Source organism: Pteropus alecto, unplaced genomic scaffold (assembly GCF_000325575.1).
Source record: "Pteropus alecto unplaced genomic scaffold, ASM32557v1 scaffold6, whole genome shotgun sequence".
NCBI lineage: Eukaryota > Metazoa > Chordata > Mammalia > Chiroptera > Pteropodidae > Pteropus > Pteropus alecto.
Window position 1 is genome coordinate 203412 of NW_006437738.1, and position 15942 is coordinate 219353.

At 45.2% G+C, this 15942-nt stretch overlaps 1 protein-coding gene across 10 annotated transcripts in view; it reads left to right on the forward strand.

Moving 5' to 3' along the window:
- Nucleotides 1–15942, forward strand: part of FAM227A (family with sequence similarity 227 member A) — a 53777-nt gene that overhangs the window by 10455 nt on the left and 27380 nt on the right. For 5 of the 10 annotated variants that reach the window (XM_025048860.1, XM_025048862.1, XM_025048863.1 and 2 more), the window contains exons 4-10: nt 1780–1849; nt 2447–2523; nt 4028–4174; nt 9924–10025; nt 10516–10620; nt 12490–12613; nt 13381–13485. In XM_025048860.1, coding sequence (XP_024904628.1) covers nt 1780–1849; nt 2447–2523; nt 4028–4174; nt 9924–10025; nt 10516–10620; nt 12490–12613; nt 13381–13485 — 730 coding nt within the window. The other 5 variants (XM_015591621.2, XM_025048865.1, XM_025048866.1 and 2 more) reach the window with 5 other exon arrangements.

Genomic DNA, 15942 nt, shown 5'->3' on the forward strand with positions numbered 1-15942 from the left:
AATCTGGAAGTACACCCCAGATGGAGTCAGTTCTGGGAAGGGGATGGGATAGAAAGTGGGTAAACGCTTTTACTCCACATACTTCTGTAATGTTTGGGTATTTTACAACAAGAATGTATTTATATGTCACCCCTGTGATTTTTTAATGACAATTTTAAAGCCAAGAAAAAGAATGCCATGATCCTCCCAGAAGCAGGATCTGGTGGCTTTTCAAGACTGCCCAGCATTGGCATAGCTCCCTCAAATTGCCAGTCAGAACCAGGATGGGGCCGGCAGGAACCCTCTTGGTCTTCAGATGACATGAAGGAAGGGACCCCTCGCCTGTCCTTGCTCCTCTGCCCAGGCAGCTGGTCAGGTCTGTCAGATGCTGACTGCCTGCTGCCACCAGAGCCCATCACTGGGCTATCCTTCCCAACCTCTGTCGGCCGCAGTTTGCCCTTTATATACCAGGCCTCGACTGGGTGCCCATTTCTTCTGAGTCAGCACCTATAGCCAGACTGGTTTCTCTAGCCTCCGTCCTGCCCTCCTGGAGAGCATCTAGCACAGTGCAGGCATCTAGCACAGTGCAAAATAAGTGCTTAATACATGAGAACTAACGCACACGTGAGCCGTCTCCTACTGAGTCCCAGAGCCTCTTCCCCACAGTCCACACAGCCAGGTCCTGTTTCTGTCCCGTCTCCCATACCCTGAGTGTGGGTCTCCTTCCAGTTTCTGGCCATGAACCTTGCTTATCTCTTTTTTCCAGTCTCCTTCCCTTGACAGCTCATTCGCCCACTCTCACAGCTTCACCATTCACTCCAGCAGTAGGCTCTTGCCTTCCTCTCTCTGCCTGTGGGTCGCTACCTCTGGAAAGGCCTTCTCTGCACCTTCCACCCCAAGATTAGCGTAGGTGCCCCTCCAGGGCACACTCCTGGCATCCTGTCTCTCTCCAGGGCAGCACCATTCACGCCATGATCACCGGCTTCTCCCCACTAATCTATGAGCCCTAGGAGGGCAGGGACAGCGGCGTCACTGCTCATTGCTGCATCCTCGACATCAGCACAGTGTTCAGCTTGTAGTAGATGCTCAGGAAATATTTGTGAATGAACAATACGTTCACAGATTCTAGCTTCTCACCTGTATTTCAGGGTCATGTTTCCACCTAGAGGAATGATACCTAAGCCTAACCAATCATCAGACTTCCCTGGAAGTTCTTTAGAAACTAAAAGTGGAAAGAGCAGGGTGTGGGACTATGTACCTTGAATGCTCCTAGGGGAGGAGTCAGAGATCAAGGGAAATCCCTCAAGAGGTCAAAAGTATAATGATGAATAGTAACAACAGTTACCCTTTATTGAGCAGCTCCATCAGGTAGCCTCTGTGCCTGTGTTTTAAGATGCATTAAATAACTTTATATCTGACCTTATAAGAACCTTGGACGGTAGGTATTATTATCCCCCTTTTACAGAGAGATTGAACAGAAGCTTGTAACCGGTGGAGCCGTGATTGGAACCGTTCCAAATGCTGTCCTCAGAGGTGCAGGCCCGGGGGAGATGTTGCCAGGAGGAGGGGCAGTGTGAGAGAGCGGGCTGGGGAGATGTGTTGGTGGCGACAGGGAAATGAGTCAGTGACTCTGCCTGCCACCAAGGCCCTCCTGCCTAGGGGAAGACAGTAAGGCGCTGTCCCAAACTTTGCTCCGTGCCTTTTACACACCAACAGGAGAAGCGGCCCTGTCCCTGACCCCCACCCTCCGCCAAGGTTTGCATCGATTCCTAATGCCCCATTTCTTTTTGGTTTTTGAAGGCAATTGAGAAATTTGAGTTGGAGAAGAAGTCTTTAAGAGAGAAAAGTCGTGGCGGCTCAGGAGACAGAGGCAAAAATCCTTTTTCACAGCCTTAGATGGTGTTTTTGTGGGGGTTGGTTTTTTCATATCTAAAATGCATTGAGTAGGAATCCAGAGTTTTGGATGGAGGATATTTTTCTCCTCTTCTGAAGGAGCCTTAAATCTGACTTCTTGACATCGGGCAAGGAAGGAGGGAAGGACAATACCATTTAGAGACTACCTGCTACGTGCCATGTTGCACCAGGTGCTTCCATACGTAGTCCCCTGTTAGATCTTCCAAGGGCCTCCTACCTGTGTGGTCGGTGCCACTGAATATATTTCATAGAAGAGGAACAGGCTTGAGGGAAGGGAGTAATTTCCCGTAAGTCACACAGCTTGTCTGTGGCAGGTCCTGGATTTGTCCCAGCTTGATTTCAAAGCCTATGTTTGGTCTACTCCTCCTGGCTGCTTCTCTGGCTCAAGCAGTCTAATCAGATAAGGAGGGGACTCCAGATAAGTCAGCAACAGGAGCGGGATCTAGTGAGACTAATAACGTGTGTCGTCAGGCAGCTCAGGTCGAATGAAAAATCACAGCAGTGGACAGACCCGCGGTTCCTCACATCCTGTTTCTCTTCCATTCTTCTGCAGACAAAAGTCAAAGAAAATTACAGTACATTTGCGGTGACCCAGAATCCAGGAATGTCAAATCTTCCGTTGTTAAAAGGGTAAGTGATCTATTCCTGGGTCTGTTTGTGACTGTTTTCTGCTGGGCATGAAATCAATTTTATTCCTGGGGGGTTGGGTGGGACAGATACTTTGCATCTGGATGGTGATTATGCAGGAAAATTGCAGAATTCCCTTTTTAGAAGATCTTAAGGTATTTGAATTCCCTTTTTAGAAGATCTTAAGGTATTTGAATAATGGTAGAATTTCTTATAACACCCTAGAAAGGGTAGAATGAAGAGTGTTCCAGAGGCCATCTGTTTATTTTCAGAACTTAGAAACAATGAGTTCAGATCCGGTCACACACAGTCGCTCAGAGGGGCCGTGGACACAGCAGTGCCAGTTATGGCGATCACTGCAGATGCCCTGGGAAGCTGAGGTTCAGGGGTAGTCAGGTGACCTGCGGCATCGTGCAGCTTGTTGATGGCAGAGCCCCACTTCCTGCTCAGATCCTCAGCCCCATGGCCAGGTGCTCGCTGCTGCCTCTCCAGCAGCCGCCCCAGTTAAGATCCTCCTAAGTTTGCTCTTTAAACCACCCAGGTCATATGTATACAAACCTTTCAGTGCTGGAGATTATGAACCAGAATGGTATCGCTATCTTTTTTTCACCTTTTAGCCTGGGAAATTCCTACACAACATAAAGCCCAGTGGTTGAGAGTTTGCACCGAAACCGTCATATGACCCATGATGGTGGCCAAACAGATTTAAATGTCTTGCCCAAGGTGGCACAGCTAGTACAGGGTGATGCTGACATCTGACCACAGGTTGTCTGACTCAGTCAGTGCAGTTAATCACTGAATTCTTCCATTGTCAACTCGATAGTCCAATTAGGGAGAAATTCAGTTCCTCAAAATGTTTCCAGTAGGTGCCTTTGGGTGATGGTAATTGGTTTCCTCTTTCTACTTTCCTGCATTTTTACATTTTATTATAGTCATATTTTATTTTTATTCAGAAATCCACTTAATATATATTAAGAACCATGAGGATAGTCGTATTCTTTGATCTAATATTTCTGTATTGAGAAAGTCATACTAAATAAATAAGCCAAGGAGGGGGGAAACTATGTTCCAAGTTATTATTATTAACTTTATTATCATGTGACAGTAATATTAATTGGAAGTAACAGTGTGTAGTTGACTAAATTATAGCACATCTTCTTAACAGGACATGTTATTTTAAATGATAAATTTGAAGACAGTGTAGCAATGTGAAAAATCTAAAGTTAAGTGGATAGAGCAGGACATAAGTGTGTGTGTGTAAATGTATTATAAAATGATTGAAGGTACATATATTTGCATACATGTACTCAAAGCCTGAAAGAGAAAATAGGAACCATGTAAGCAGATGTTTGGCAAGGGGCATTGGGGTCATGAACGCACCCTCATTTTTTTCCGCCTTCTGTAAGGTCGTTATAATTGTCTTCATGATAAAAAGGAGAAGCTATCCTGTTGTCTTAAACTGTCAGAGTGATGGGCCCCATTTTCATATTCTGCTTTTTTGCTTTAGAAAACAGCAGATAAGAATCTGCTGGCAGAGCTGTACCAGCACCCACCGTTTAACAGCTCCAGGCCAAACGAGCTTCCCAATGGGGTGGACTTCTGTGACATGGTTGACAATGTGGTGCAGTCTGAGAGAAGCCCCCTTACCGGTAAGGTAAGAAAGGGATGGGCAGCTCACCTCTGTGAGGTCCAGCTGTGGGCCCAGCTGTACTCTACAGCCACCCACGCAATGGACGCAGCTTTACATCCCAGGAAACCGAGACTCAGGGCAATTGAGTAAGCCACTGAGGGCCACACAGTTTGCAAGTGACCGAGCTGAGATTAGATCCCAAGCCCATGTCTTCTCTGAAACCTAGATTCTTTACACCAGAGCACTGGTCTCCAGACTGTTTTGATCATGAATCCTATTAACAAAACATTTTGAGTACAAGTCCTTATGACGTATTTTTTTTATGAATGATATACGTGTTCTGTTGTCGATCGCTATATTGTATATTGATAAACTTAATTTCTATTTTTTTCTTAATAAGACATTAGTTACAATATTTTTTTCCTATGGCGCATGGTACCCCTTGGGGTGAGTTACCTGCTTGGAGAGCAGTACACACTGGGTTCCTTAGGAAGGAAGGAAGGGCCCAGAAGAACTTGTGTGCTTATGTGATACAGCGCTGGCCACAACGCTGTGAGGAGGTATGGGGAGGGGAGGATGCATAGAAAATGGTCTTAGCAGCCCTGCAGCTGTGCCTCATCACGCTTCATGATTGCACAGCAACTCCAGTGTCCCCAAAGCAACACTGGTCATTGTCCTGTCAGCTCCTGACTGGTCACCTCAACATGCCTGGGACCTGGCTCCTCAATCTCTTCTACCTGTACTTCTCACTGCTGCTTGCTTCAAACTACAGGCTGCCCCTCCTCCCCACACCCCCCATTCTCTATTTCTCTCTCTCCCTTTTATTCTTTCCCCATCTTCCTCTCTCCTTCCTTCCTTCCTTCTCTCCTCTCTTCTTCATGATTTCTCCCTGCTGCCTTCTCTCTGGCTGGGTCTCCAGTTCTATCTGTCTCATTTCTCTGTGTCTTGCATTCAGACTTCCTAAGAGTGATGATCTGTTTGGGCCAGTCACTGCCAAGTATGACAACGGTATTTGCTGAAGTTCCGGTGTCAGGCTCCAGCATGGACTGCCATCAACAAGTGGATATCTGCCTTTCACCAGGCACTGGTCTCTGGGCCAGGCAGTGGTTACGCTGGGGTAGGGGACCTGATCTCCTGCTTTCCTCAATGCAGACAGGGAGGAGCAGCGGGCACCCAGAGCATCACATTTTCTCAAGGACAGTGCAAAAAGATGTTCACCACATTGTCATTTATGACAGCAAGGAACTGGAAGGCAGTACATCTTGGTGGTTAAGTACCTCTCTGGGCTCTGGTTTCTTCTACTGCAAAAGAGGGACAACAACAGTCTCTGCCTTTAAGAATTATTGTAAAATTAAATAAGATAGGTGTATAAAAGCACTTAGCATAGTGCTGAGTGAGTCATAAGTTCTCAAAAAAATGGTAGTTTTTATTATCAGTGTTATTAGAAACAGTTTAATCATCGATAATGGAAGAATAGCAGTCATTTGGGGTATATCTATCATGGACTACTTAGCCATTGAAATGAATATTTTATACAGAGTGTATTTTAACATTCTATGCTGTGTTGTTAAATGAAAAATATCAGTATATGAAAAACTCTACAAGGAACAAGACAAGGATGTCCACTTTCACCACTTTTATTCTACATAGTGTTAGAAGTCCTAGCCACAGCAATTAGGCAAGAAAAAGAAATAAAAGGCATCCAGATTGGAAAGGAAGACGTAAAACTCATTATTTGCGGATGACATACTATGTAGAGAACCCTAAAGATTCCACCAAAAAGCTATTAGAACTGGTAAATGAATTCAGTAAAGTAGAGGACATACAGATGGCCAATAGACATACGAAAAGATGCTAACATCACTAATCATCAGAAAAATGCAAATTGAAACCATAATGAGAGATATCACTACACGCTTGTCAGAATGGCCATCATCAATAAATCAAAAGAACAAGTGTTGGCAAGGATGTGGAGAAAAGGGAACCCTCATGCACCGTTGGTGGGATTGCCAGTTGGTACAGCCACTATGGCGAACAATTTGGAGGTTTCTCAAAAAATTAAAAGTGGAACCACCTTATGACCTAGAACTTCCACTTCTGGGTATTTATCTGAAGAAACTGAAAAAGACATATGCACCCCTCTGTTCACCCCTCTGTTTGCGCTTTTTACAATAGCCAAGATATGGAAGCAACATAAGTGCCCATCAACAGATGACTGGATAAAGAAGTGGTAACATATATACAATAGAATATTACCTGGCCATAAAAAAGAATGAAATCTTACCATTTGGGACAACATGGATGAACCTAAAGGATATTATGCTAAGTGAACTAAGTCAGACAAAGACAAATACCATATGATCTCGCTTATATGTGGAATCTAAAGAACTAAATAAATGAACAAACAAAACAGAAATAAACCCATAGATACAGAGAATATTTTGATGGTTGCCACATGGGAGGAGATTTGGGGGGGGTTGGGTGAAAATGGTGAAGGGATTAAGAAGTACAAATTGATAGTTACAAAATAGTCACAGGATTGTAAAGTACAGCATAGGGAATAGAGTAGTAAAAAAAAAAAAATCAATACAGTGTGATATAAGCACACAGGAAAATCTGGGGTAAAACCATACATGGATATCACAGGTGTTCTCTGAGTGATAAGGTTATAGTTTTTTCTTCTTCCTTTTTCTATATTTTAAAAAGGAAGAAAGACGAGAACAAATGGATTGCGTGTTTCGTGGATCCACTGTGTTTGTGTGACCGTCCAGCCACATTTGGTCATGTTCCATTTGCTGTGTGGGTAGCCCCAAGGACAGTGACTACTGTATTACTTCATGTTCCATTATTGAGGTCCCATGGGGTATGTTTCCTTAGGCCTTAATCCCAAGAAAAACTGCATCTCCTGGAATTCTTTTTAGCCTTGTAACTGATGCTGTTTCCTGCTTTTCTTTGGCTCCCAGGAAATTCAAGGAAAATTCGTACCTTGCCTTTAAAAGGACCCTCTTGCATCCTGCTCAGGGGCCACCCCACACATTCACTTGCCTTCTTAAATCCTCTCCTCCATCACCTCCCACTCTCTTTCAGCAGCTGACTGCCTCTGCTTAAGAGATTGTAGAGGCCATTGCTAGGCCATGAGCCCCATGAGGACAGAAGCCCTGTGTGAGCAGCAGGGCACCGACTCAGCAGTGAACCCCACCTGGGATTTCTCGGAAGGGCTGCCCACACTTGCTGGTTTCAGTTCTCACCTCCATTTTCTTTTCATGCTACTACAGTCTGGTTTCCCACCCTTCCCCCATTACTGAAAGTGGCCCAAGTCTACCCACCAATAGCTTTCATATCGCCAAGTCCGAAGGATGTGTTTGTGTTGTCATCTTAGAGGTCATCTAAGGTCACCTCTGGGTCTCCGTACAATTGACCTAGAGGACAGCTCCCTGCACGTGGAAATTCTTTTCTGTGGTAGCATTCTCCCTCTCCTCGGGCAGCACCATCTTGGTCTTCCAGGCCCCTTCACCATCCATGTTCTCCAGGACCCCTCCCTCTGCACAGACTCGTAGGGGGCTGGTAGACCTTGGTAACCTCCCCACAGGAGGCTAATCACCACTTGAGAACTGTGTCCAAGCTACCGCCAGACTGCTGTGCTCCGACTCACATGTCCCTCTGCCTCCTGCCCTGATTCCCCTCAGATCCTCCCACCCCCACCCCGTGCCGGTTCCCTATCTTGTTGACAACCACAGCCTTCCACCTCAGAGTCACACAGTCTCGTCCCTTACCCTCGCCCCGCAACCGAGCAGCCTCTGACTTAACTACCGCCTTTACTGTGACTCTTCCTCCTTCCCAGTGCCACAGTCACGTCCACAGCTTCCCATCTGGATCACGGCACCTGCTGCCCTGTGCATCGTCTGCCTTGCCATTTCAATCCCCTCTAATACGTCTTCTACACGGCCTCCAGGGACGTTTCTAGAACATCAATCTCTTGTTTTCCTGCCCTGTTGAAAATTCATTGGTGCCAGCAGCCACCCTTCCTCGTCCTGTTTCAGAACGGCTCTCAGCCCCAGGACCTGGGTACCTCATGGTCTGGCTCCTGCAGGCCTCTCGCCACTGCACAGAAGCCCCAGGAGTTCCCCAAATGTGCGGTGCGGTTTCACAGCATGGGCCGTGCTTCTCTCCCTGTCTGCGGAGCTCTCCGCTCTCCCTTCATCCAGTCGTACGTGCTGGTAAAACCTTTCCCAGCTCCCCCGGCACAGATGCCCTTCTGGGCTCCACACCCCCTGCGGTTCCTTCTCCCCGGGGACCTATCACACTGTATCGTGTTTGTCCCAGTATCTGCTGAAGGCCTGAAATGAAATCTTTTTGAGAGGAAGTAGGAATCTGAATAAACAAACAATAAGAAACTAGCACACTCTTAGCAACTGTTTCCAAGTGCCTGGCACTGTTTTCCGTGCTTCGGAAGTATCGCTCACTCATTTAATCCTCACAGCCGTCTGTGCTAGGGACTATCATCATCATCATCATCATCATCATCATCATCATCATCTTCATCATCATCATCATCTCTATTTTCTGGATGAGGCAACGGAGAACACACAAGTTCAATAACGTTGCTCAAGGTCTAAGCGTAAGAGCTGGATTTGAATCCTGGCCATCCGGTACCAAAGTCTGTGCTCTTCACCGCTGCGCTCTACTGCCTCTCTAAGGAAATGTGAGGAACGGTGACAAAGACAGAACCAAGAGCCAGGCTCAGAGAGCTTGCTAGAGGGAGGCTTGCTTAATGCACGATTCCCTCGGCTTCCCAGGTAGGCTTGAAGGGAGCACTGAGGAGTCTTCCCCTTTGCGTCCCAGAAGGTGGAGAGAGTGCGTTCTCTTTGCTCTTCTAAGGGTCAGAGGAGAGGCAGCGCGTGTGGTGTCTCTGGGGCCAGACCGCCTGCGTTCAGACCTCCTGGGCTGTATAAGGCATGGCAAGAATCTTAACCTCTCAGTCCTCACTTTCCTCTTGCATAAGCTGGGGATAACTAAACACCTACCACATAGACTGTGAAAAAATAAAGTGAGATAAAGGATGAATGTGCATAGGCCAGTGCCAGATATGTGGTAAGCCTTCAATTTACGTTATTATGGTAGTAGCTTTGGAGTCAGCACAAGTTTCAAGACCCAGTTGCCTGACAATGAAGGCCGAATTTTCTGCCCCCGGAGTTCACTGATAGTTCCATTCTAATTTTAGTATTCCAGGTGCTTACTACCAACTCAGCAGACTCTTATGGTCCAGTGATTTGCATTTGTCTAATATTGTGTGTGTTGATATTGATGACTATGAATTGAATATAGGTGAGAGCATAGAGCACCCATCTAGAGTTATGGGTTCTGATCCTGGCTCTGCCACTTGCTGGCTGTATTATTTTGGGCAAGTGACTTCAGCTCTCTAGTCCTTGGTTTCCTCATTTGTAAAACAGAGATAATGATGCATCCCTTGCATGATTATTACAGGGGTTAAAGGGGGAACGTGTAAAAACACCTGGCAAGGTAAATAGTCAGCACTCACTAAAAGGTTAGGTGTTTTTTGTTTTTTTTTTTTTGAGTTGACTCTAAAGTATGTTGACTCAGAAGACGACGAGTAGAAAGATGGTGTGATTAATAGCAGTAACAAGGTATGGGATGCAAAGGAGGAAGAGAAGTTTCTGAGTGGAGATGATTATGCATCTGTGGCTCCAGGTGAATTTTTAAAAGAAGAACAATAACAGCAACAATAATAATGTGAATTTTGTTTCTTTTCAAGTCTTTCTGTACAGATAGAGAGTTAGAGAAGTTTTTCTGCTCTCCTTCTCTGACAGCCATATGGCTGGATAGCTTCTGGTGGATCTTCCACGAAAGGTACCAGGTAAATGCAAATCTGATCGCTCCTCTCCCTTGCTTAAATTATTTTACTATGGCACAAATCCTCTTTAATATGGGCTATAAGCCCCTTCGATTCCACCGACCACACCTGTAGCCTCATTCATCACCTCATCCTTCCCTCTCCCAAGTCTCGCCCATATACCCTGTGCTTTAGCCATTACCCAATGTCCTGCAGCTCCCCTGGGCTTTAGGGACTGGTCTGTGTAAAATGGCTGGTCAAAGGCAGGGCCAAGAGTAAAGTCAGGACCTCCTGGTTCAGAATTAGGGTGCTTTCTTCAACACCCTCCCTCTATGCGCATGTCTTATGAATCCTAGGAAACAAACTGCTGTATTATTTCCTAAATGATAATGAGGCTCAGTATCTTGAGAATAAGATTCCTAAAAATGAGATAAATGCTCAGTTAAGAATCTCTGCCCTTGGCTGTTTCAACATGGGACTCTAGTAATTCCTTGTCCATGTTTATTCCTGGTAGCCAAACAAGGAGATCCAGAATAAGCTGTTCGACCGGATATCCCTCCACTATGCCTTTCTTTTGTTTCATGAATCCAGGTCCTACCATGAAGAGGCTATCTTAAAAGTGAGTATTAACCACTGTTTAGAAAAATAAATCACATGAGATAGCTATTCACTTCTAATGCCAATGGAATGCCCTCAACATTCTTTCCATAGGGAGTAATTAGTAAGTTGTGATATATCTGTACACTGACTTATAATGAAAAATGAGGTAGATCCATACATACTGTTTGGGAAAGATGTAATATATTTTACGTGAAAAATAAGGTAATTTATACAATTCTGTTAAAAATGTATATGTGTATGTGTGTTTGCCTATGAATAGAAAAGAAATCTGAAAAAATATTTACCAAACTCTTAGCAATGTTTATATTCTGGAGAATAAGGTTATAAGAGACTTTCTTTCTATTTTATATATTTCTGTAGTATTTAAATAAACATTATTTAAAAATTAAAAGTATGAATATACATATTTACTTTTTATATATGAATGTATGGATATATGTTCTGAAAAGATTGCTAGAGGGAAATATAAGTGAATATTTACATGATTTGGGAGTAGGGGAGGACTTTTTAAATATGATCCCAAATAACCATAAAGGAAAAGACTGATCAACTTAATTATATAAAAATGTTAAAGATTACTATAAAGTTAAAAAGCAAATGAGAAACTGTGCAAAAATACCAATACCATATATGTCACATAACATAAATAACTCCTAACAAATCAATAAGAAAAAATAAAACACCCCATAGACCAATGGACAAAGTACATAAACTAGAAATTCACCAGGGGTAGAAATACAAACAGGAAAAAAGTTCATCCTAATAACAATCAAAACTATGAATTAAAACAATAATAATTCAATACCCCTGTTAGCTTAGATTTAAAAAGTATAATTCCCAATGTTGTTAAGGATATAGGGAAACGGCACTCAGACAGTATGAGTAGGAAGTGAATTGATAAAATTATGCTGAAAGGTGGTTATGTGACCGCTTAACATAACCTTAGTTTTATCACCCATAAAATGGGGATAATAATGCTTCTCTCACCAAGTTGTCCTAGGGATTCCATGAGATGTTTGCAAGGCTTTTGACATAGTGCCCAACACATGATAAACCCCCAATATACCATAGCTGCTGTGATTAGCAGTAGTATACCGTCTTCTGGAAGACATAATCTCACAGGAAAAGCTGCTTTTATTCATGCATTCATTCATTCAACAATTTTGACTGCCTACTATGTGCCAGACAATGAAATAGCTTAATAAATAAAAACAGTTATTCAGCATAATTTGTAATGCAAAGTCTTGGAAACAGGGTAACACCCACCAACAGGGGATGTTTACTAAATTTTGATATGCCCACTCAGCACAATATTATGAAGGTCGCTTGGAAAAAAGAATTCCCAAAGAGTTTATAGCAACCGGGCGAAGTGCTTATGTTATAATGTTAAATCTGGCATGATGTTATAATGGCATAAAGCCAGATATAAGTGTATAATTTGAGCTCCACCGTAGTTAAGAAACAATAGCAATACCTGTGGATAAAAAAAAACCGAGTAAGTAGTACTTACTAGTATTCTCTCTGAGAGACAGAAAGATAGGTAGGTCAAATGTATCTTGTCACCTTCTGGACTACTGTTTGACCAAGTTGCAGAAGGGGCTGAGCCACAGACCATGTGCAGAGGGTCTGGGGGAGGGGTTGCTGACCTAGCGTAGCATGATGTTTGAGGAGTGGTCCCCAGGTAGCATAAGGAGTCCACCCACCTGTGGAACAGCTGCAGATGGAAATTGTTCCCCTAATAAACAGGAAGGCCACAGGGTGTCAGGTAGAGAATTTTATCATAGTTCCTTTCTGAGGTCAGGGGCTCTCTTCTGGGTGTAGAAGTGCCCAGAATATTGCCTGAACACTGCTTGCCCCTCCCCCCCAGAGATTGCCATCACTTCTGAGCAAAGCCCTGTACACCAGCTTCTGTTGCTGCTTCCCGCAGTCCTGGTTCAACACGCACGAATTCAAGTCTAACATCTGTAACACGATGAGCCTGTGGATTTCAGGTAAGCGACACTGTTCTCTCCTGGGGAAAGCGGTTCCAGAAACGCATTTTTCACCTGAGCCCAGGTATATGATTGTTTCCCCTCGCACCCCTTCGTTGAGACAGCTGGACTCTTCTCTCTTTGACATTAAAGTGTGCAGGTAGACACCCAAAGAGCGCCAATTGTCCTGCTTCCTTAAAACCATTCTCAGACATTCTTTGTCCCTTTTCTGTGCCCAGCTGCATCTGTAGGGAGCAGATCTGAACATAGCCCCATTTGCTGTCCAGAAGTTAACCTTGTGCTGTGGGATGATGGATCCAGAACTCAGTGACTCAAAAGCAGTATGCTGGTTATGTCATCCTACCTTCCACACCCCGTGTGACGCCAAGTGGCCCAACTGTAGTCCCCCTGCAGCACACAGCATCAGTTCAATGTCTGCTTTTCAACCACTTTTCTGTCTCCTCCCCCACTTTCCCCATCTCAACCCAGACATTGAAAACTACTATTTATTGAGAGGTTCCTGGGTACTAGGTACTGTGCTAAGGACTTTTTACAGCTCCTGCTGTGCTGGGGTCTCCAAGATCACTGCCACGTTAGATTTGCTAGGAGAGCTCATAAGTTGTATTCGTGGCTAAGATTTCTTACAGCGATGTAGTAAGGCTACGCAGCCAGATCATGAGTGAACAGACAAGCAGAGTTTGGAGGTGTTCACATGCCGGCTTCCTGTGCTCTCTCCCTCCCATTCTCCTTTGCAGAAGTTTTCATTCTTCCTCTTGACTCTGTCCTAGGTATCCATCCTTGCCCACAGAGCTATAACAGTTGGGACTACTCGAAACTGGATCCGGAGAGATTTCGGAGAGAAAAACTGTGTCAGAGAAAAACATTGATAAACAGTAAGGCATCGCTTATGGACTTCTGCCCCTCTGTCCTGGCCACACCCAGCCACCGTCTAATTGGGGCACGGAAAGTCCTTGGTGTTGAAATCCTCAGGCCAGCTTCTGTCTCATGTGTGCCTTCAGTGAGATCCTATTATTTCCATCATATAGCAGCAATCTGAGATACAGAGAGGTTCGTGTGCCCAAGGTTTCCCAGCACAGTTGGGGAGCCAGGATTTTGCCCAGACAGGCTAACCAACCTGGCACTTTTGCCAGTCTTTGGCCTCTGTCCAGTTAACCATTCTCCTACCTTAGTCTAATGTCCTTAGGGAAAGTAAGGGCACTGGGCAGGAAGGAGGCACCCACAGGCAGTGCTGTCTCACACGATGGTGAGCTTCTTGCCCCTGGAGGGGCCCTGGCAGAGCTGCTCGCATGTTGCCTGCAAGGTTCCAGGTTGGGTAGGAGCTGGGGCAAGGTGCCCACTAAGACCTTCTTTCTGAAGGCTAGGAGCCTGCAGTTGTGGGGCAGCATAAGCAAGGGTAGGGGAATTGTCCCCAAGACCACACTCAGGTGTGGTGATTCCCTAAGAGTCTCACGGCTGTGATTTATTAGAGTAAAACCATGCAGTCCACAATCTGCAATGGGAAAAGGTGCAGGGGGCAAAGTCCAGGAACACCAGGTGCAAGCTCCCAAGGGGTCACACACAGGATGTGCTTAATCTTCCAGCATGGAGTCGTGCCAACACATGTGAAATGTTGCCCACCAGGCAAGCTCGTTAGAGACTCAGTGCCCAGTGCCTCCGACTGGGAGCTGATCATGTAGACTCTCCCTGCCTGGCACATATATCAGGTATTCAACATAAACTATAGTGTTTATACAAATGGTTTAGGCACAGTAAGCCATTAAAGCACAGTTAGTGGTGGGGACTGTCCCAAAATATACGTTCCCAGATGCCAGCTAAGGGCCAACCTTGCAAGCAGAACTCTTCAAGGACAGCAATGAGGAGTGCTATGTTAACACTTTTTTGCACAGAAGATGGATATGAGGCCATAAAGAAGATGGAACCTCGTGGAAATCCAGGGACCCTTCAAGCACTTTAGGTCAGGCCAGGAAGAGACTAGGGCTGGGTGTATTCCAGATTCAAAGCAGTTCTAAGCATCCAGCAGCCAGCATTTGCAGATATTCCATTTAGAACTAGGAAGTCAAGGGGAGGATCAGGTCTGTGGAGAAAGGCCATATGTTTGACCTTAGATGTGACAGAAATGAGACGATGGGACAGCCCAGTGGGCATGTCCAAGGTGCCATTGGTGATGAGATTAAGGGAGGATTAAGGCCGGGACTCTCAACTGCAAATTTCTGAAAGCAGATATGCTCCTTGATGTTTTTCCTAGATGAGAATATTAAAGAAGGGAGAAGAGAAGGAGGCTGAGGTCAGAGCCTCGGAGGCCTCCTGCATGCAGGAGGCAGAAGAAAGGGTCCACAGAGGCAGGAGGTGCCCAGAGAGAATGGGGCCGTGGAGGCTAGAGCGGGCTGTGCAGAGGGAGGGTCAGTGGTGCCAGCTGCTGCAGAGGGGCCACAGGATGAGGCCTAGGAAGGAGCCATGCAATCGTATATTTAGGTTGTTTGTGATCTTTATCTGTATATCAGCTTTATTGAAATATAATTCACATAACATAAAATTTACCCTTTGAAAGTGTGTAATTCAGTGATTAGTATATTCAGAAAATTGTACAGCTATCACCACTATCTAATTCCAAAGCATTCTCATCACCCCCAGAAGAAACCCCTGTTAGTGTTACAGAAATGTTGCAAAAATCAGACCCCGCGAGAAACCGGGCACCACTCGGAGAGTTGGAGAACTCAGGTTTATTATGCCAGTGGTCCCATGGTCCCAGAAAAGGTAGCGCTCTGAAGATCTGGGCCCTGAGCTCAGGGGCAACCTTGCTTTTATAGGCCTTAGTTGGCATGGGCCGATTGGTTCTCAGATGGTTACAGAGTGTGGGAGTTGCTATGCGTTGGCAGTTACATTTGTTATTTAGACAGAACAAGCAAAAGGGAGGATGAGTCTTTAGTTAATTTCGAGGTCACCTTGCCCTACAGCCTATGCGGCAAGCACATCTACGGAAGCAGAACAAAAAGCTGATTATAAGGTTAGCCTTTTGAGTGACAATTCCTCTTCATTAGTGAACTTTGGGACAGCTGTTTCCATCGGATGGTAGGAGGCAAGACCCAGATTTCAGAAGAAGCGATGCAGAAGCGTGGCTCATTCCGAAAGCCTCAGCCTATCAGAGAGAAGTGTGTGGGAGGAGCTAGCAAGGTTGATGGTGGGAGAGCCACCTTCATTTAAACAGACAGCAGCATCCTGAGGTACCAGCAGAAAGGAGCAGAGAGGATAGGTGGGGAAGGAGGGCAAGGTGGTTCTGGTTGGTTTCCTGGATGGGGGGAGGCAGGCTGCCCCACTTCCTGTGTTGTGGC